This window comes from Trematomus bernacchii, unplaced genomic scaffold, assembly GCF_902827165.1.
Source record: "Trematomus bernacchii unplaced genomic scaffold, fTreBer1.1, whole genome shotgun sequence".
Lineage (NCBI taxonomy): Eukaryota > Metazoa > Chordata > Actinopteri > Perciformes > Nototheniidae > Trematomus > Trematomus bernacchii.
In genome coordinates, this window is record NW_022988098.1 from 3,031,083 (window position 1) to 3,051,372 (window position 20,290).

The following is a 20,290-nucleotide window of genomic DNA, read 5'->3' on the forward strand; positions in this document are numbered from 1 at the left end:
AGAATAGGTCCAAGAAAATAATAAATGGGGAAGAACAACCAAAGAAAGGGAATAGTCTAGGAGACAGGGAGTGTACAGCAGGTAGGATTATTATTATTATTATTGCTTGTGTAAGGACAAGAATAAGTTCTTAGTGTTTCTGGCCATGGTGATCAACTGTGCTACCGAGGCAGAAAGACAGTCTGACAGAATTGAAATAGTTGTTGATGCTGCAAGAAGGTTTCTGTACATTGTGGGAGTTATTGGAGAGGAAGTGCAGAGGAGAGAGGCTTGCATGCCCTCTCACAGTCTGCAGCAATGATATTAGTAGTCATTTGAGATAAGAGTATAAAGCTTGATTATGTTTAGTTAATGTCCCTTTTCATTTATATATACATATATAAGTATTTTCCGTTAGTCATAATAGCGTTTTTGGAAAAGGCAGTTTATTATTTATCCGGTAGTGGGCGCTAATGCAACGTTTGGATGCCAACCGCCTCTAAAAATCCCCAAAACAAGAAGAAAGAAGAAGGGGTGATCCAACTGGGCAGTGGCAAAAGATGGCTTTTAGGACAGAAACACAGGACATGGTGATGACTTTCAGATTTAAGAAATACAATTAATTCAAATGCATAGTATTTGCCTATGTAAATGGATATTAGAAACTTTAAAATAAATAATAAAACCAAAAGAACCTTGAAAAAATGATCAAAGTAAAGTTGAAGTGCTGAATCTCAGGCACAGATTCTCGCAATGACTACTACAACTTCCTCTCCTGCCTGCAACTCTTCAAAAGACCGAGATGCTGTGTTTTGGAAAAGGCAGTGATGTAACGATGCTCTGTGAAGCCTCTGCAGCATGTGGAGGAACTGCTGCTAGTGTCATCTGTTGTCCACTAGAGGGAGCCTGGGACACACAGACCACCAGGTGATATACTGTGGCTGCATTCACAAAAAAAGCCAAATGTATGTTGTTGTTTTTTAGTATGTTTTAGATTTATTAAAAGTCTTAAGCACTAGGCCAGTACTGCACCCTGAACTTGTTTTACCCTTCTCTTGCGTTTCGGGTCAAAAGTGACCGAGTGACTTTGTTTTTGATCATAGATATTGTGTTTTTCATCCAATTGCCTCAATACCTTATGTTATCCTCCACACTAGGCCTCTGAACATATACAATTGATGATCACCACTTGCATTGATTTTTTTGTGATTTATTCAACAGTGAAACACCCATGATGTTTTTGGTCAGAATTGACCGCCATAGGAAATGAATGGGTTTGAGAGTATTATGTTCATCCTGCAGATGGAAAACATCTCCATACACACGCACGCACGCACGCACGCACGCACGCACACACGCACGCACACACACACACACAATTCTTATAGTGATTCCTCACATTCATTTATGCTGGTATTTTTGAGTTTCTTTATTATTACAAACCCATTAATTGCTTTGTGTGTGCATAGAGGGGGATAGGGTTGTTGTACAGTGTGAAGCACTTTGCGCTACATTTTAATTGTATGAGAAGTGCTATACAAACAAAGTTTGAACGATGATAACTCAACATACATAGTAACGTCTCACACAAATAATAGCCAGTGTTTTTTTGGTTCTGGTTCACAGGTTGTGGTTGTAGCGTCATCAAGTTTCCATGGAAGAAAACTTATCACTACCTTTCCTGAAACACCTTCAAATAACCAGGAACTGTTTTGTTAATTATTAGAAACACGGTGGTGTTTTGCCAAATGTACCTTAAGTCATCATTCATCGTCAACAGGTCCAGTGAGGTCAACAACAGGGCAACAAATCACGTCCGTTACAACATGCCAAAACATGAATAGAAATAGTTGAGGGTTAATAAGAAATCCCAGTATTTACAGTCTCGAAAACACACACAGAACCCAACCCTATAACTCATAAATCAAATGGAAAGCTTGAAAGCAGTGAGAAGAGCCAGTTTGTGGAGGCTCTTTTATTGGCTCTCATCCAGAAGTCCATTTTTCACCACCTGCCGGGAGTGTAATCTAGGTGCTGCAGGTGGAGAGGGCGCGTCCTACGAAGATGCTGATGGAGTATGACTCATCACTCTCTCCATCTCAGGAGGCACGGCTCTCCGCTTGATTGTGCTGGTGTGTGTTTTCTCATCTTCTGACCTGACTTCGCAGATTTCTCCTCGGTGGGCGTCCAGACTCTGGCGGTCCGAGGAGGAGTTTGAAGACGTGGACGACATGCGGGACTTGGCATCAAGACCCTCGAGGACATGTCGAAAGAGTCCATTGTTGATGACCTCCCCATTGTTGTTGTTTCCTTGGACTGTGAGTTAGATACAAAAAAAGTGTTAGGGATGTTATTAAGACTATCCACATTCAAAGGTATTATATTTCGTATTTTTACTTCCTGCACAAGCCCTGAAGTGCAGGACCTGTTCTTATCAAATCTTATAAATATTGTGATTTGGGTTGAAATAACTATGGAAATGCAGTTTTCCAAAATACGAAAGATACGTAACAAATACACCATGTTTGCATTTGGGTTTTAAATGTGACATGAACAATGGTCTCCTGAACGTCTGGGGTTTTCGGACCATCCACCCTGACTTCCTCCCTTATTCAAACTACGTCACCTAGCATGAATCACGACTACGTTTGTCACATACATATTGTAGTGCATTACTTTTTGTGTGTAAAGTGTATTTTAATCTCTGCCCTGCTTCTGGTTTCCATACCTGGCAGCGGGGAGGTCATGGACCCCTCTTCTCCACTGGAGCTGAAGAACACATCTAAGGCCTCCTGGTCCGAGACGTTGATCAGCTCCATCTGATCCATCATGTCCACGTTCACCTCCATGGATGAGATGCTGCCAATTGGAGCTGCAGGGGAAGGGGAGGCAATTAAATAATCTGTATGAACATTCATTTTGGAGTCATGGAGAAGCCAGCAGTCTAACTCACGTCTCTTAAAGTCTCGGATACACAGGTGCGCCGAGGACAGGTAGACGTCCGCATCGTGCTGGAAGACCTCCTCGAAGAAACGCTGCCTCTCTCTTAACTTGAGCTGCTGTGCTGCGTCCACATCTGGGAGCTTCTGGCCTCGCTCGGTCTCAGCTGGAATCACAACATGGAGGACAGGAAGTTAGCAAGACATAAGTTCAGGTAAAGTTTTGTAACTGATACCTGGAAAATGGAGGATGAAAGGCAAGTTAGTCAACATTTCAATCCAACACTGTACATTTGACACAATGAGTAGGCGACTGATTAGAGGTTCTGGACAAATGTTTTGAACCAGATGAAGAGGAGATTGAACCAGAAATAGAGGACGATGTCTCAGAAATGGAAGACAACAGCGATCCAGACTATGAGCCTGACCAACAGTCAACAGACCAGGAAGAGGCCCCTGAGGGAGAGGCCCCTGAGGGAGAGGCCCCTGAGGGAGAGGAGCCCTTAATATTTATTTTTGTTAAATGTTCATTGAGGAAAACAGTATCAGAGTCTTATTTTATATTCATCACAGTGAATGTAGTGAATGCTGAACTTGATGGGCCCACTGGTGGGTCCGGACCATATACTGTAGTTGAAAGTACACAATGAAACACTGACTTGCTTGTATCAAATCAATACATCCCATACATCATTGGAACGGTAAGAATCTCAGCTACAACACTAACTAAAGCATTTCCATCTCCAGTAAACACAGCCTACATGGCAAGTTTTTTTTACAATATACACTAATGTACAGTAAGCACTATCTTTGAACTTACTGCAAAATTATAACATGAAATTCACCACTGGTGTCATTCTGTCTGTCACCCTTTGACTCTACTTGCTTTGACCATTCAAATGAGATGTCAACCACCACAATTGGATAAGGGGTTCCAGAGATATCACTGTGCAAAACACACCGGTCAATTTTGACCGAAAATAGTATGGGAAGGGGGGTATGACCTAACGCAAGAGAAGGGTTAAGCCAATGATCAGTACAATGAAACATATTAAGAATGACCTATATGTTTCAACACTGTTTAGAAAACACATTAAGAAATCCCTACTACCAAAACACGAACTATAAATGTTCAATTGTGCTGCAACTATAGGGGTTATTCTGCTGGTTATTTTCCCTAATAATGGTTTGGTCTGTTGTTAAATTCCCAAAGTGTAATATATCTAAATGCTTTTTGTTGTTGTCAAATCAACAGTTCAAAACCATAGACTGTATATATAAGTTCAAAACCCAAAGATTTACCAAAATACAAATTATTATATACCAGAGAATGGCTGCAAATGGCCTCACTGGATCTTCCTGGAACCAGTAAACATTTGGCATTTTTGCAAAACATTTTGTGGCTTTACAATCAAAAGTCTAATAGTAGCCAGATTTCATGTTATGTCAATTGACTGACAGATTAATCAATAATGTTTTTAGCTTGAATGTGAAAGTAGATATTTCCTCTAATACCTATATTCACCTAAAAAGACAGAAAACACATTTTCTTATTCAAAAACTTTGCTCAAATCTATTTTTAAATATAGATCAACAGCTATGCTTTTCATTTTAAATCCAACATTACTTATTCAGATTGTATACATCTGTACTGAACAAATGCTAACCTTATTTCTTAGAGTATTAACACTATTTCAATTCACAAACAGTATACAAACGTCACTTGACCCTGAAGGTGAGACAGGGAGGGAGTTTAAATCTGCTACAAAAAAAAGGGACAGGGAACAAGAGACAGAAAGGGAGGAAGGATGGAGGGAGGGGGGGTGTAGAAAGCCACAAATAACAAAGGCATGTGCCTGATGTCTCTCCTTGGTACTTTCCACTCCGTTACATAAAATCCCTCCTTCCCTCTTCTTAATCCCTTCCTCTGCTCCTCCCTCCTCCCTGTCATTGGTCAGCTGGTCGGCTCCACAAAGCCCTGAACTTGTTCTCGCCTCATCCGAGTGGCTCAGAGTCCACTGAGGCGAGAGAGGAAGCAGAGCAGCGTTGGCAGCAGCATCAGTCACCTTGGACAGAAGAGGAGGAGATGATCGGCAGCATCCTGATCCTCTCTGAGTGATTATCTGTCCTGTGACTCTCCGGCATCATGAGCTCCTCCTCAGCAAACCTCCACAACAAACACCTGCCCTGTGAGTCATTTCCTAAACTTATGAACCTTTAATTGCAGAGGGATATGTACAAGCTTGCTCCAATAACACAGTTTTATTTGATGTCTTCATGTGGAGCAGGACCTTAGAGAGGACAACATGATTTTCCATAATACGTTGTCAGAACAAAGATTAAGCATTTAAGGCAAGAAAACAGAAAATACAATTTCCACTCTTTATCTACTCCATGCAGCATCTTTTGACATGTCGTAAATCCTTTTTATTATATAAAATCTGTTTATTTAGTGTGTTAAATTATGTCAAAGTTATGTCAAGCAAGTTGCTTTGGATCTTAATCTATTTATCAATGACACTGAATTGTTTCACTGCTCCATAAGCCTCCTAATGGCCTCATATTTTAGTGTGTGTGTGTGTGTGTGTGTGTGTGTGTGTGTGTGTGTGTGTGTGTGTGTGTGTGTGTGTGTGTGTGTGTGTGTGTGTCAGATATGATATAGAAGTCAGTCCATTAAGTAGCTGCCTTCATGTTGATGTTGCCTGAAGTGAACGGTCCAAGTTCTGAGTCAGCCAAAAATCGGACAGGAATGTTGAATCATCACGCTGAGTAACGTCCACTAATACCAAGGGAATAGGACACACTCGCTTTGAGCAAAAACAGTGATGCATTCCCGCACGCACGCACGCACGCACGCACGCACGCACGCACGCACGCACACACGCACACACGCACACACGCACACACACACACACACACACACACACACACACACACACACACACACACACACACACACACACACACACACACACACACACACACACACACCACACACACACACACACACACACACACACACACACACCGAGCCCTGACATTGAACTAGTCCCAGTAAGATCACTCTATGGTTTCACAAGGATCAGACGGCTGTGGATCTTGAAGACGTCTCCCATCTGTTGCTCTGCCCATGGCTTCTGTCACGTTCTGATTGTTGTGGGAATGAGCCAGAGAGCATCACGCTGCTGTACTGTGGAGGGAAGGAGCCAGCCAGCTGTCCATAGCATGTTACAGACAGCTGGGTATTGGGTGGAAACATTTCTATTCTCCACGTTTTTCTAAACTCGCTCCCCTTGGACGTGACCCAGATACAACTGAAGAGTAGATTCTGTTCAATGATCGAATTAGAGAGGATATGTTAGGATAGGATAGGATAGTACTTTATTGATCCCTATTTGGGAAATGTTTGTGTTGCAGCAGCATAAAAGACATGGCATTGTACAATAAGGTAAAAGTCAATATCATGTACTGTGTGTATCTTTATTTGATCACTCTGAGGGACACATGTATGTATCTCTGCTCTGCTGTCCAGTCATGGAGCTCAAAGGGTAAAACAAAGAAATTAGCACTTAAAGAGTATAGTCCATTTTAAATTAATGCACCAGCACTTATTGCACGTATTGTAATTCACTTTGGATAAGCCTCAGTTAAATAAAATGTAATGTAATAGTATTTTTCAACCTGGACCCTATCTTCACATGTTGTTATGTATGTTAACCGGAAAGAGTTTGAAGTGTTGTTGTAAAGAAATCTTTGTGATATCTTACATATATTCAATGTCTTGGTTGAATATTATGCGGATGCGACACAAGATTTCAGAACAAGATTTTCCTTTAGCTGAACTTGGTAAAACACAATTACAAACCGGTGCAAGTGAGTTAGTTTCCTTTTTTGATAACAATCTGAGCCAGTGGCAAAAACATGTGCTTTCAGCAGATTGATGTTTTCCCAACAGGATTACAGCCAGTTAGATACAAAAAAGGAAGATTGTGTGGGATGTATAGGCAGAAATGGAATATAATAGTTATAACTTTGATTTCATTAGTGTATAATTACTTGAAAATGAGAAGCTTTTATATCTTCATGGAGGGCGGTTCTGCTTCATGAAGTCTGCCATATTTTACCGCCATGTTTCTACAGTAGCCCAAAACGGACAAACCAAATTCTTGCTCACGAGAGGGTCTTTTGCCTCTTATTGCAATTAGATTACAGTTTGTAAATAGGCTACTGGCACTGAGATACTACCATGAAGGTTGTTTGGTTTACTCTGAGGAGTAAATATAAATGTCTTTCTTTAGCAATCCAGTCACTGTTTTTGTAAGGAAGTATTTAAACTCTATTATGCTCTTTTTAGAAGCACTTGTAAACTATCAGGATAACTGTTGTCCAGTGTAAAGAAGGCCGGCAAGGCGAAAATGCACATATTAGTCCTACGTAAGCAAGGCCTTGTGTTAGCACTTAAAGGTAATTATGTGTGTGTTTGTGTGTGATTACACTAAACAGTGTTGCGTGGACGGATGAATAAGATTCCCATCAATTCAACAGTCTAAGCTGTGAAGCCCCGGGGACACAGACCAGCTCCGCTCATTAGTTCTCTAACAAACCCATCTACTTACTGTTGAGCTGAATCCTTTGTGAGACAATGCGAACGCCTCCAGGCGTACACAGAGAGACGGCAGCAATTTACCACCTGGACACTCTTCCAAAAAGGGACACCGTGTAGCGCCAATGTAGCACAGATTCACCTGTTTGGCCTGTGAGTGATTTGGAGTTGGAGAGGAAAGGAGGAGACATATTAGTCCTCTGACTTTAAAAACATAAATAAGGCAATAATTAAAATCCTCTACAGTCAAAAATTATCTATGAAATCAGTTCTAATCAAGCTACAAACTCCAAGTCTAGTGTCCAAAAGGGGAGGACTCCACTGGTTTAAAAAATAAGTCAGATTGCGTAGAGTTGATTATTTCTTTAAGTTGTGAAAATTATACTACTTATAAATTGATTTCTAACCTCAGTTAACAGTTTCCTAATGAGTTTATGTTTTAATCACTTCAAGTCTTAATATGTTATGATGTTCATTTTGTACAATATGCGCACATTTATAGTAAAAAGTCAATAAAACAGGATGTGATTTAGGGCTTTGCTACTTTGTGATTGACAAGTTACCACCATAGCATTGTTAAGCATTAAAACAATCTAAGGAGTTAGCTGTTCATTTTACCTGTAGATTCATTGTGTTTCAAGGAAGCACTTTGCTGACTGAGCTAGCTAGCTAGCTAGCATTAGAGTTAGCTGCTAACAGTACCTGGCACTGCCGGGCCTCGTCTTGCGCAGCTCCACCCTCATGTCCTAATATGACCACCTCTGACTCTAACAACAAGAGGCTGTGGTAAAATGCTACATCTGAGGCCTCAAAACACTAGAACCCAAACAAATGGGTGACTATGTCCACCTATTTACCGTTAATGTGTTTATAGGAGTTGAATAAGCAAAAGCACATAAAGTCAGAACTATTCTTATGGATACTAAATGCAAGTAAAAAAAGGATAGTTCTGCTGTCCAATGGTTTGAATACTATAATCTTATATTTCACACAAATGTTTGTAAACAGTGATAATGCTATTAAGTAATAGTTTAATCTTTCTGACCGGTCAGTTCTGGAGAAAAAAATGAATGATAAGATAGTATTTGCCTTCTATAGCCGCCAGTATTTGCACTCTGTTCAGCCTCAATAAACAGAGCAGAGCAGAGTGTGTTGAGCAGAGATGTCTGAGACGCTGTGTTTAGTTTAGACAAACATTCCCACAGTTCTCCCAGCTGAAATGAAAATAGCTTTAAACCTCCCTCAGAAACACGGGGAGAGGCAGCTGGTCCTGGGAAGGAAAGAGGGCTGAGTGAATGTTGAAGTGATTGCAATGAGAGACGTCAGCACTGTACTAAGTTAACCTTTACCACACTATTTAATGTTTCAGGTTTGATTACTGATATAATTAACACTGTCAGTGTAATTTGTTGGCAGCCGCTCCACATGCACCATTTGCACCCTGAGTACTATTACATTAAAGTCTATTAAAAGGTATTGTTACTTTACCCAGGTACGTTTCAATCAACTTAAGTTAAAAACCGAAACATTGGAAACTCCTTGAAATATCCAAATGTAAGTATAGTTAGTAAGTGCTAAATGCTAAATGTTAAAAACTGCAATGGAATGGCATTGAGCTCTTATGATCTACTCGACAAGAAATAGTAAATACATGAAAATATGAAAATGTCATATTTCCCGTTTTTCTGTATTGTTGTTCACTATTTGACACTCTTTTAATTAAGTCATTTCCCCCCATCTTCTGCAATGGTAGTTACAATAGTTTCCTTCTGAAAGAATTGGCGCCACCTATTGCTTATCTCAATTAACTATTTGATTAACAACAGTGGAAGGAAACAAGCATTCATTCTCATTTTCTTTTGAAGATTTTCTCAAAACATGAAAAAAATTCCAATACATCTGGATAGAAACCTGGCTAGTGATTAATCCTCCAAGTAGAAAGGTTCTCTAATTACTCTCTTCTTTTGTTTAGCATTGATTATCTTGCACATACAGAGCTTTTGAACATCACTGGCTTTGTAGGATTTCGTAAACAACAGTCAATAATGGTATTCTACTGTTTATGGATTCTGGGAAAGAGGATTTGTAAATGTTGAAAAAGTACAGTTTGAGGGCTTATGGAGGGCAGTGGGGCAGGACACTGACCTACAAACAGTCCTATTGTCAGGCGGACTGTGTTCCTGGCAGAAGGGAAGGAAGGAGAGGGTTAACACTGATTTCATTGTTGTACTGACGGGCTGCACTGATGGGGCCGAACACCGCTTTGTCCCGTCGAAAACAGCCAGATCTAATTTGCAAATAAAAACTCACACATGCATGCCCAAAAAAAACGACCAGACAGACACACAAACACCCATAGACAGCTGCCATAAATAATGTACTGTCCTTGCAACTGGAGCCCAGTAAGTGCAGGCTTTTGTGGAACTAAAAATAAAATTGTAAGACAGAACAAGTGCAAAGTCTATTATTGTATGTTTTACAAGCGAGGCCCCTTGTCTGTTCCTTTCAGTGGTGAAGCATACTGAGAAAAGATACAAGCAATGTGGTGGAAGTGCAATCATGATAAGTGTAAATTAGGATGTGCAGGATGAAGCATGCAACATCACCTTTTTAAAGCTTGTGATAAATTAGCACATGCATTCCTCTGCTCTTGCTGTCGGAGCAGGATAAATCTTCTACCTGTAGCCAACCAGCCGCTCCACCATTCCTCATGACCGCCATTAATTACTGTAACAGCCTCACAGAGACTGATCCACTAATGACCAGCTGTACACTGTTAACAGCCTGCTGCTGCCGCTCTGGTCAATTCTGTGCTGGAAGGGACGGAAGAGACTCTGTAAAAAATAACAAGACACCCTCTTTAGCTAATGAGCCGGTGCAGAATTCCTCCTCTCTATCCTCTCCATCTCTACAACCCACTCCCTTGTGTTGACTCACTTTTGGCTAACCTCTATCCCGTCATACTTTTAATTTTTTAAGACACCCTCCTTGTTTTTCCTGCAAGTGTTCCCATCCTCCCTGATCTTTCCTCCCTCACACTTCTTGCTGCCTTTTTGTGTTAACAGCCACTTTCTGCCTGCTTTTGCATGATCTGCCCGCTCGGTCTAGAGAACCCAGCTATGCAAAATGAGATCTCCTCTGACAAAAAGTGCCTGAGCGGTAAGGGCAGCCTGTCTGTTCGTAGTGTCCTCATCCCAAAAAAGTGTCGTCTCACATGCAGTTTCACGTCTGTCTGAGTTTTAAGGCGTCTGGCTCAGTGCACGCATGCCTTAATTCTCCAATATACAACTACAGGCTGTGTTTTAGAGAGACAGAGGGGAAGAACAAACATTAGTTATTCACCTACAAGTAAATACATTGTTGAATAAATGAAATCAGAAAATATATGCCATATTTAGCTATTATGTTGCTTGATTTGATTACATCTTTTCATTTATTTACTATAATATTTAAGAAATTATTCAAGTTATATCTATTTTATAGATTTTTTAAAAATATTTTTGGATGATTAAGTCATTTTTTGTCTTCCATTCTGTTGGCAGTTGTGTTTCCATCCACCTGAGTGGAAAATCCAGAACCGGAAAAAATGCGATGCATCACATTTTCTTTGATCCATTGCCATTTTATATATTTATTAACATATTTAACAGATTATTTACTATTTTCAGATGGGAAGGACATTTTTTGTCTTCCATACAAAGTGTGTTATCTACACACGGAGCAGAGGAAAAGCCCTAATCGTGGACCACAGATACCACAGCGCGTTTTCTTTGCAGTCTTCTCTTTATATTCAAAGATGGGAGGCTGAGGCAACACATGGAAGTAGGTAGCAGCACCACAGCCATTTAAACAGTGATGACCTCATCTATTTGAACAACGTCTTCTCAGAAAAAGGCTTTGGTTCAGATGAATAGAGAGTCTGGCAAACTGCTCCATAATCAAAGCGGAGTGGGAAGTGACGGTTCCCATCAGGGTTTCTGATTCACTACAGTTTACAGAGGGTCTTAGAGCCATGGCTGCTCCTTCAACCAAGTGTGAAAACAAGTGTATCATCTAGAGATCTAGTTTCCTGCTCCGTTCTGCCCTGATCTGGTCCTTTCCTCATCACAGGAGAGTTTAACAGTGAGCTCACATTTTGATTTAGCTCAGTGATGAGCTAATGGCAGCCTGTGGGCGACACCGAGCCCTCCCCTGCCTTCATTTAGCCTCCAGATCAATGTGCTGCCTCCTGGGTTGTTAGTGCTGCCAAACTATTTCAGGGTCCCGTCCATTAAAAGGCACATGTCATGCAGATAGCAACACGAGAGGATGCTTCAATGCTACTTTTTCAGTGCAATTATAGTTACCTGGGCTTCAATATGGGCCGATACTGTCTGCTGATGATATACCAGTGTTTGAGTAATCATGACTCATTGTGTGGATGTGACTGGATCCTTCTTAATATGTGAAAGGCAACATTAGGCCTGACTTAAAGGTTGTTTTGCACATTTTGTAAAATAAAATGTCCCAAATATGCATACATTTACTGATCTGTTATTCGATATTAAGAGGCAAATTCAATTCAATACAATTACAATATATATGTATAAACATATTCAATTGAAAAGATGGGCCCCAATTTGACTGATATCTGACGGTGCTATTTGAGAACGTTTTGCCCCCATAGTGGAGAGCTTTTTGTGAATGGCTAAAAATAGAGAAAGACACCTGATTCTTAGCATTTGTTGTTTTCACTCTGTATAGAATAGTAAATAGATTCATAGTAAAGCTGAAGACAGATGAGCATTGAACTATCTTGGTATCATCATGTGGGGATGATACATTATATTTAATACAGTACATTTGTATGGAAATTCGATTAAACAAAATAAGAATAAAAGTAAAAAAAGTGCAGAACAGGAAGAATTTCAGAAGGAGGTTTGCACTCACAATCAACTTGACAATTTACCAAACATTTCATCATCATTACAGTGAATGATGTAACAGTTAAAAGTATGCGTTTAGGTGTATTCACCCTCAAATGATTTCCTGTAAATGGCATCATGTCTGAGTAGTGCAGGCCAGTCCCTTCCCTCACATCTGAGCCTTTGTGTGCCTCTGAATGGACTCTTTTTTCTCTCTGCTGCCCAAGCGGAGGATCCGGGTTTGTCTTTATGTGGGGGTGTTGGGGGGTGTTGGGGGGGGGGGCAGAGTGGGAGTCACACGTCCGGCCTGCTGTGTCTGTCTCTATCTTTGTTTCTGTTCCAGTCATTCTGCGTGTCCAACTGCCTCTGAACCCTGATCTGGGACCCTTTCTTCCCTTTAGTCTCTGAGCGCCCAGAGGAGGGAAGGAGAGAGAGAGATGGCAGAAAGAAAGAAGGTTTTACAGAAAGAAAGAGAGAGGAATAGACAGATTGAAAGAAATGTAGAAAACGATAAACAAAACAGCTGACAGAGATATATACAAAAAGAGAGACAGTAAAGAAGAGAAACTCTGAATGAAGGAATGACAGAGAGACAGAAATGCCAAAGCTGAAGACAGACAAAAGACAAAATAAGAAAAAAAAACTGATAAACAAACATACAGGAAGAGATGACAGAAAAAAAGACTGAAGGCACAGAAATGGGAAGAAAAGACAAAAAGAGATCAACCACATGAAAAAAATAAACAGTCAAAAAGAGAGACTGGTCGAAAGATAGTAGAGGGCAAGGAAGCAGAGATAGATAAGTTAATACAAAGAAAGACATACAGACAGACTCTCAGTTTGAGCTTCAGTCTGCAGGTTGTTTATCTCCTGAGCAGCCACAGACCTCAGACGTCTTGTGGTATGAAACTAAAGACTTTGAGTTGTGGCAGGTTTGACATGCGATCTCATCACCAGTGGACACTGTGGTCGGCTTTTCTTGTGACAGACGATTTACCCGTGTGAGTCCTTGCGCTAATCAGAGGTCACCGGGGTCGTCGGCAGCCAGGGAGGACGTATCGATCAAGGTGATTCGATGGAAAAAAAGGGCTGGATAGGGAAGCAAAATCAATGCGAGGATATCCATCTGCAGCTAACCTTTGGTTCTCCACAGGCTTCAGCTCTAAGTAGGAACAATCAATGCTGTGATCAATCAGTGTATAACTGAGTGGGAAAAAAACTCCAGGGTAAGCAATTTGTGTAAACATGTAGCCTGTAATCAAAAGCTGGATTTCTATTGGGTGGAGCATGCGATTAAAGTTAAGCCTGCTGATCTTTTAAAAAAAACCAAAGAAGCAAAGTCAATCATCCGTTAAATTCAGTGTTCTCTTTGACACGATGTCCTCGGCTGGTCACATTAACAAGGAGCTGTTTTAACACACGTCTGACAGGCAGCTCCTGATTGTAACTGACATGTTGCTTTGTCAGCGCTGCTCCCTTTTTGCTACCGGAAGGCCCCGGAGACAAAGGTGCTTCTTATTGTTTAACAGTGCACAGAGAGGATAGCGGAAAAACGCATCTGCACAAAGACAGAAATGCCATTAAGACGACTCACACCTGCAATCTCTGGGTCTATCTTTTTTCCGCGAAAGATTGCAGAAAGAGCTGTTTCCTGTGACGGCTGCACAGTCAGACTTCTTCGTTGCCATCCATCAGGAACATCATCAGCTCCTGCGGGGGGGGGGACCTGCTTTCTTTCACTGTCGTCCAAACCACAGCACTGAGACTGCTCTTGTAAAGGTCTTCAATGACATCCACTTAAACACAGACAGTGGCAGAACTTCAGTGTTAGTATTATTAGATCTCAGTGCTGCGTTTGACACTGTTGACCACAACATATTACTAGACCGACTAGAAAACTGGGTGGGACTTTCAGAAACAGTTCTAAATTGGTTTGAATCCTACTTAAAGGACAGAAACAACTTTGTTTCTATAGGTAAATACACATCTGAGTTGACAAATATGACATGTGGGGTACCTCAAGGCTCCATCTTGGGGCCTCTTCTCTTTAACATCTACATGCTACCACTGGCTCAGATAATGAAGAACAACAAAATAAGTTACCATAGCTATGCGGATGACACACACATTTACGTAACAATTTCACCAGGAGACTATGCTCCAATTCAAACACTGAGTAAGTGCATTGAACAAATCAATGACTGGATGTGTCAGAACTTTCTCCAATTAAACAAAGATAAAACTGAGGTAATAGTTTTTGGAGCCAAGGCAGAACGTATAAAAGTTAGCGCTGAGCTTCAGTCTGCAATGTTCAAAACAACAGATAAAGCCATAAATCTAGGTGTAGTCATGGACTCTGACCTGAGTTTCAACAGTCACATTAAAACAGTTACTAAATCTGCCTACTATCACCTAAAGAACATATCTAGGATTAAAAGACTAATGTCACAGCAGGATTTGGAAAAACTTGTCCATGCTTTTATCTTCAGTAGACTCGACTACTGTAATGGTGTCTTCACAGGTCTCACTAAAAAATCTATTAGAAAGCGGCAGCTGATTCAGAACTCTGCTGCTCGAGTCCTCACTAACACTAAGAAAGTGGATCACATCACTCCTGTTCTGAAGTCTTTACACTGGCTTCCTGTGTGTCAAAGAATAGATTTCAAAATACTGCTGCTGGTTTATAAAGCTTTGAATGGTTTAGGCCCAAAATACATTTCTGACCTACTGCTAAATTATGAACCATCCAGAACTCTCAGGTCTTCAGGGACTGGTCAGCTTTCTGTCCCCAGAGTCAGAACTAAACATGGAGAAGCAGCGTTCAGTTATTATGCTCCAAATATCTGGAACAAACTCCCAGAAACCTGCAGGTCCGCTGCAACTCTTACTACTTTTAAATCCAGGCTGAAGACTTTTCTTTTTGTCGCCGCTTTTAATTGAACTATTCACATCTTAAACTGCACTGTAACTTTTATCCATGTATTTTTTCTTTTAATGTTTATTTTATTATCTTTTCTTTTTAATGACTGATTTTAAATGCCATTTTCTTAATGTCTTTCATTTTTTTGTAAAGCACTTTGAATTGCCTTCTGTTGAAAGGTGCTATATAAATAAACTTGCCTTGCCTTGCCTTATGGTAGTGAGCAGCGACGGAAACTACTTAAAGGGAAAGGGTGCCATTTCACACATCAAAGGTCTCTGAAGTTCATATAAAAATAAAAACTGTAAAAAGCCTTTTGAGCTTCCAGGAGGAGTTGCACCAAAACTGTTGGGATTTCACTTAAGTCAGTTACAGGCTGAAGACTACAAGTTTGGAGATACATACAAAATCTGGGGGTGTAATTGTAGAAACAAGTGAGTATTTTTGTCTTAGGCTAGCTTCGAGCATATTTATTTGGTGGTCGAGATGAATTGTGGGTAATGTAGGCCCTATGTTTTGGCAAGGAACAATAATAATAAAAGACAATATCTCTCGTTCTGCTGTTTCCATTTTGACCCTTTTGTTTTTTGTTACTTTGAGTACAACAAAGTTTCATGAGTGCAAAGCTTAACCAAATAAATGAATGCATTGGCAAAATGTATGTGGTTATCCAAAATAAAATAAAACAGCTCTGATGATGTTGTGAGGATTATCTCTTTTTTAACTAGGGCTCTAGAGTTTGATTATATTTAGACTTCAATGAAAGACTCTTCTGCTTCACAATTTTGATTAATAACCTTAAAAGGAACAGACAAAAGAGTCTGCACAGCACTATTCATACACAATATTGACATGTTTCTAAGCTTGTAATGATCATTATAGTCATTGACAAGATCATACAAAATGTAATGATGGATTGTTGTAAGTATGCATCAGTGTGAGCAAAACAAAACATGGCGTGCAGAAAAAAACACACACATACAGTGACAGTACACGCAGGTAGATATTGTCAACTCATCACGTCTTCCTGTCAGTCTGCTTTTAGATGTTTGTGTTTTAGTCTTTGTGGGGGGGTCCGGGTTCTGGCAATGCTCACACATAGGCCTACTGCAGCCTGTATGAACTGTCAGCTGTTCCCACCCTAAGGTTTCAGTTGTCCTCTCCAACGCTGTCTGTTTCTCTGATCCCAGACACAGTGAGGCACCCAGGAGGCACCCTGTCAACAGAGCCGAGCTGCAGCGACATGCTCCTGTCCCGCTGTCACAACAAACTGTACAGCACTGACACAGCACTCTTTTAGGCACAATCCTCATTTTTGGGGGACTAACAGTGTTGCAGCTTAACCCTAACGGCTTTAGGTTATGGCTCATTATGAGATTCATTGTCTCTAAACATTGTCAGAGACTCCCAGGAATCTTTCCTTTCCTGCTATTGTAAACATCCTGAGCTAAATGTCTTACTATTTTACCCAGCGGTGTATTTATAGAGCTGCTGTGACTGCTGCGCTCACCACAGGCTGAATAATCTTCACATCTTTCCCAGTATAGACATGGCTTGAAAGCCTCATACAGTTATCTTGCAGGTAAAAGCTCCTCAAAACTCACATGCTGCGGTTGGCTGTTCTGACGCATGCACTTAAAAGACTGCAACATTTATCAGTACACGCTCAATATGTGCCGAAAAATGCAACGTGTCTACAAAATGACTTGCTGACTAGTTTTTTCACTGAGCAACAGTTGCCTTTCTTGCCAAAAGTCAGATAAGCAGATCAATACCACTCTCTTATGTATGTGTGAGGTAAATATTAATTTAGAGCCAGAACACACTTAGCTTAGCTTAGCACAAATACTGTATGAAGGGGGAAACAGCTAGCTTTGCTCTGTCCACCTAACATAATCTGCATCTCATTAACATGTTTACCTTTATGTCTAATCGTACCACTTGTTGTAAGGGTTTAGTGAGCTTTAGTGGTACTGGTAAGCAGATTGTGTCACCTTTAAAAATAAGCAGGCTAGCTGTTTTCCTTCCTACACATTTTACTCTTCTATAGGCTATGTTGTTTTTCTTTACATTTGGTATTGTAACTCAAACGAGTACAGTACAGACCAGTATTTCCCCTGTTTCTCATTCCTCGTGCAGTCACACTGCATTTCACCCCTCCACTTGCACACAACGACCTTGTTCTAAGCTTTATTGCAACCATGCTGATGATCTGGAAAATGGGATTGCATGGTATGTAAAAGAAGATCAATTTAGCGAAGCACCTGATTGCTTGCTTTTGCTTTTTTAAGAACAGCAGTGGATCCAACTATAATCCTTAGGAATGAAAGCACAGTAGAAAATGGAAACAGCTGACCAGGAATATATTTAATAAATGTGATATGACTTTTCATAACCTCTGCATAAATCCATAAGGAGAGGATCCGACCACCTCATGTCTCTCACTTAAAGCTCAATGTCTCCCCCTTCTGGCAACCTGCATTTGACTCTGGCCCTGTGCGACTGTGCAATGGGTCTCAAACGATTTGTCATAATTAAATAAATACCAGGTGACACCTACATCCAGAGTGGAGGAACTTGTCTGTGACATAATCTTGTACGGTGTTAGATTGAAATGTTGACTAACTTGCCTTTCAGCCTCCATTTTCCAGGTATCAGTTACAAAACTTTACCTGAATTTATGTCTTGCTAACTTCCTGTCCTCCATGTTGTGATTCCAGCTGAGACCGAGCGAGGCCAGAGGCTCCCAGATGTGGACGCAGCACAGCAGCTCAAGTTAAGAGAGAGGCAGCGTTTCTTCGAGGAGGTCTTCCAGCACGATGCGGACGTCTACCTGTCCTCGGCGCACCTGTGTATCCGAGACTTTCAGAGACGTGAGTTAGACTGCTGGCTTCTCCATGACTCCAAAATGAATGTTCATACAGATTATTTCATTGCCTCCCCTTCCCCTGCAGCTCCAATTGGCAGCATCTCATCCATGGAGGTGAACGTGGACATGATGGATCAGATGGAGCTGATCGACGTCTCGGACCAGGAGGCCTTAGATGTGTTCTTCAGCTCCAGTGGAGAAGAGGGGTCCATGACCTCCCCGCTGCCAGGTATGGAAACCAGAAGCAGGGCAGAGATTAAAATACACTTTACACACAAAAAGTAATGCACTACAATATGTATGTGACCAACGTAGTCGTGATTCATGCTAGGTGACGTAGTTTGAATAAGGGAGGATGGTCCGAAAACCCCAGACGTTCAGGAGACCATTGTTCATGTCACATTTAAAACCCAAATGCAAACATGGTGTATTTGTTACGTGTCTTTCGTATTTTGGAAAACTGCATTTCCATAGTTATTTTGCAGGAAGTAAAAATACGAAATATAATACCTTTGAATGTGGATAGTCTTAATAACATCCCTAACACTTTTTTTGTATCTAACTCACAGTCCAAGGAAACAACAACAATGGGGAGGTCATCAACAATGGACTCTTTCGACATGTCCTCGAGGGTCTTGATGCCAAGTCCCGCATGTCGTCCACGTCTTCAAACTCCTCCTCTGACAGCCAGAGTCTGGACGCCCACCGAGGAGAAATCTGCGAAGTCAGGTCAGAAGATGAGAAAACACACACCAGCACAATTAAGCGGAGAGCCGTGCCTCCTGAGATGGAGAGAGTGAAGAGTCATACTCCATCAGCATCTTCGTAGGACGCGCCCTCTCCACCTGCAGCACCTAGATTACACTCCCGGCAGGTGGCAAAAAATGGACTTCTGGACGAGAGCCAATAAAAGAGCCTCCACAAACTGGCTCTTCTCACTGCTTTCAAGCTTTTCATTTGATTTATGAGTTATAGGGTTGGGTTCTGTGTGTGTTTTCGAGACTGTAAATACTGGGATTTCTTATTAACCCTCAACTATTTCTATTCATGTTTTGGCATGTTGTAACGGACGTGATTTGTTGCCCTGTTGTTGACCTCACTGGACCTGTTGACGATGAATGATGACTTAAGGTACATTTGGCAAAACACCACCGTGTTTCTAATAATTAACAAAACAGTTCCTGGTTATTTGAAGGTGTTTCAGGAAAGGTAGTGATACGTGTTCTTCCATGGAAACTTGATGACGCTACAACCACAACCTGTGAACCAGAACCAAAAAAACACTGGCTATTATTTGTGTGAGACGTTACTATGTATGTTGAGTTATCATCGTTCAGACTTTGTTTGTATAGCACTTCTCATACAATTAAAATGTAGCGCAAAGTGCTTCACACTGTACAACAACCCTATCCCCCTCTATGCACACACAAAGCAATTAATGGGTTTGTAATAATAAAGAAACTCAAAAATACCAGCATAAATGAATGTATTTTTTTTTTTTTCTGGGAAAAAAGTATCTTTTTCTGAATTCAGAATCAGATTCTTTTTTTCATGTGGCCCTAAACCTCTTCCGTAGGATTTGAACCGGCGATCTAACAACTTAATACAGTCTTTTTATACATTTTCTTACAACTAAGATGTCCATACAGCTCTTAAAATTATTTAATTCATTCATTCCATAATTAATATTTGCACTGTGCACAGATAAAACACAAGACAAACAGATCAATACATATAGCTTGACTTATAGCCAGGCTGACTGCATAGTGACTGTATGACGCTGTTTCGGAAGTCCCGTCCCTGCAATAACTGTGAAGAAAACCTCATGAGCAAACAGTGGAATGTAGAGGGTTGTAATTAAATATTGACACACACACACACACACACACACACGCACACACACACACACACACACACACACACACACACACACACGCACACACGCACACACGAACACACACACACACACACACACACACACACACACACACACACACACACACACACACACACACACACACACACACACACACACACACACACACACACACACACACACACACACACACACACACA

The 20,290-nt window shown here is 40.9% G+C and overlaps 2 protein-coding genes across 2 annotated transcripts; one reads left to right on the forward strand and one right to left on the reverse strand.

Moving 5' to 3' along the window:
• Positions 1–1,393: 1,393 nt before the first annotated feature.
• Positions 1,394–2,844, reverse strand: LOC117475602 (dysbindin-like). The gene is made up of 2 exons (XM_034121901.1): positions 2,708–2,844; positions 1,394–2,295 (listed from the first exon to the last, which is right to left on the reverse strand). Exons 1-2 carry the CDS (start codon positions 2,826–2,828, stop codon positions 2,036–2,038), a joined length of 381 nt encoding a protein of 126 aa, XP_033977792.1. The 5' UTR covers positions 2,829–2,844; the 3' UTR covers positions 1,394–2,035.
• A 2,093-nt stretch (positions 2,845–4,937) lies between these two features.
• On the forward strand, positions 4,938–19,685 carry LOC117475419 (dysbindin-like). The gene is made up of 4 exons (XM_034121605.1): positions 4,938–5,107; positions 18,066–18,218; positions 18,300–18,443; positions 18,784–19,685. Exons 1-4 carry the CDS (start codon positions 5,065–5,067, stop codon positions 19,041–19,043), a joined length of 600 nt encoding a protein of 199 aa, XP_033977496.1. The 5' UTR covers positions 4,938–5,064; the 3' UTR covers positions 19,044–19,685.
• Positions 19,686–20,290: the final 605 nt, after the last annotated feature.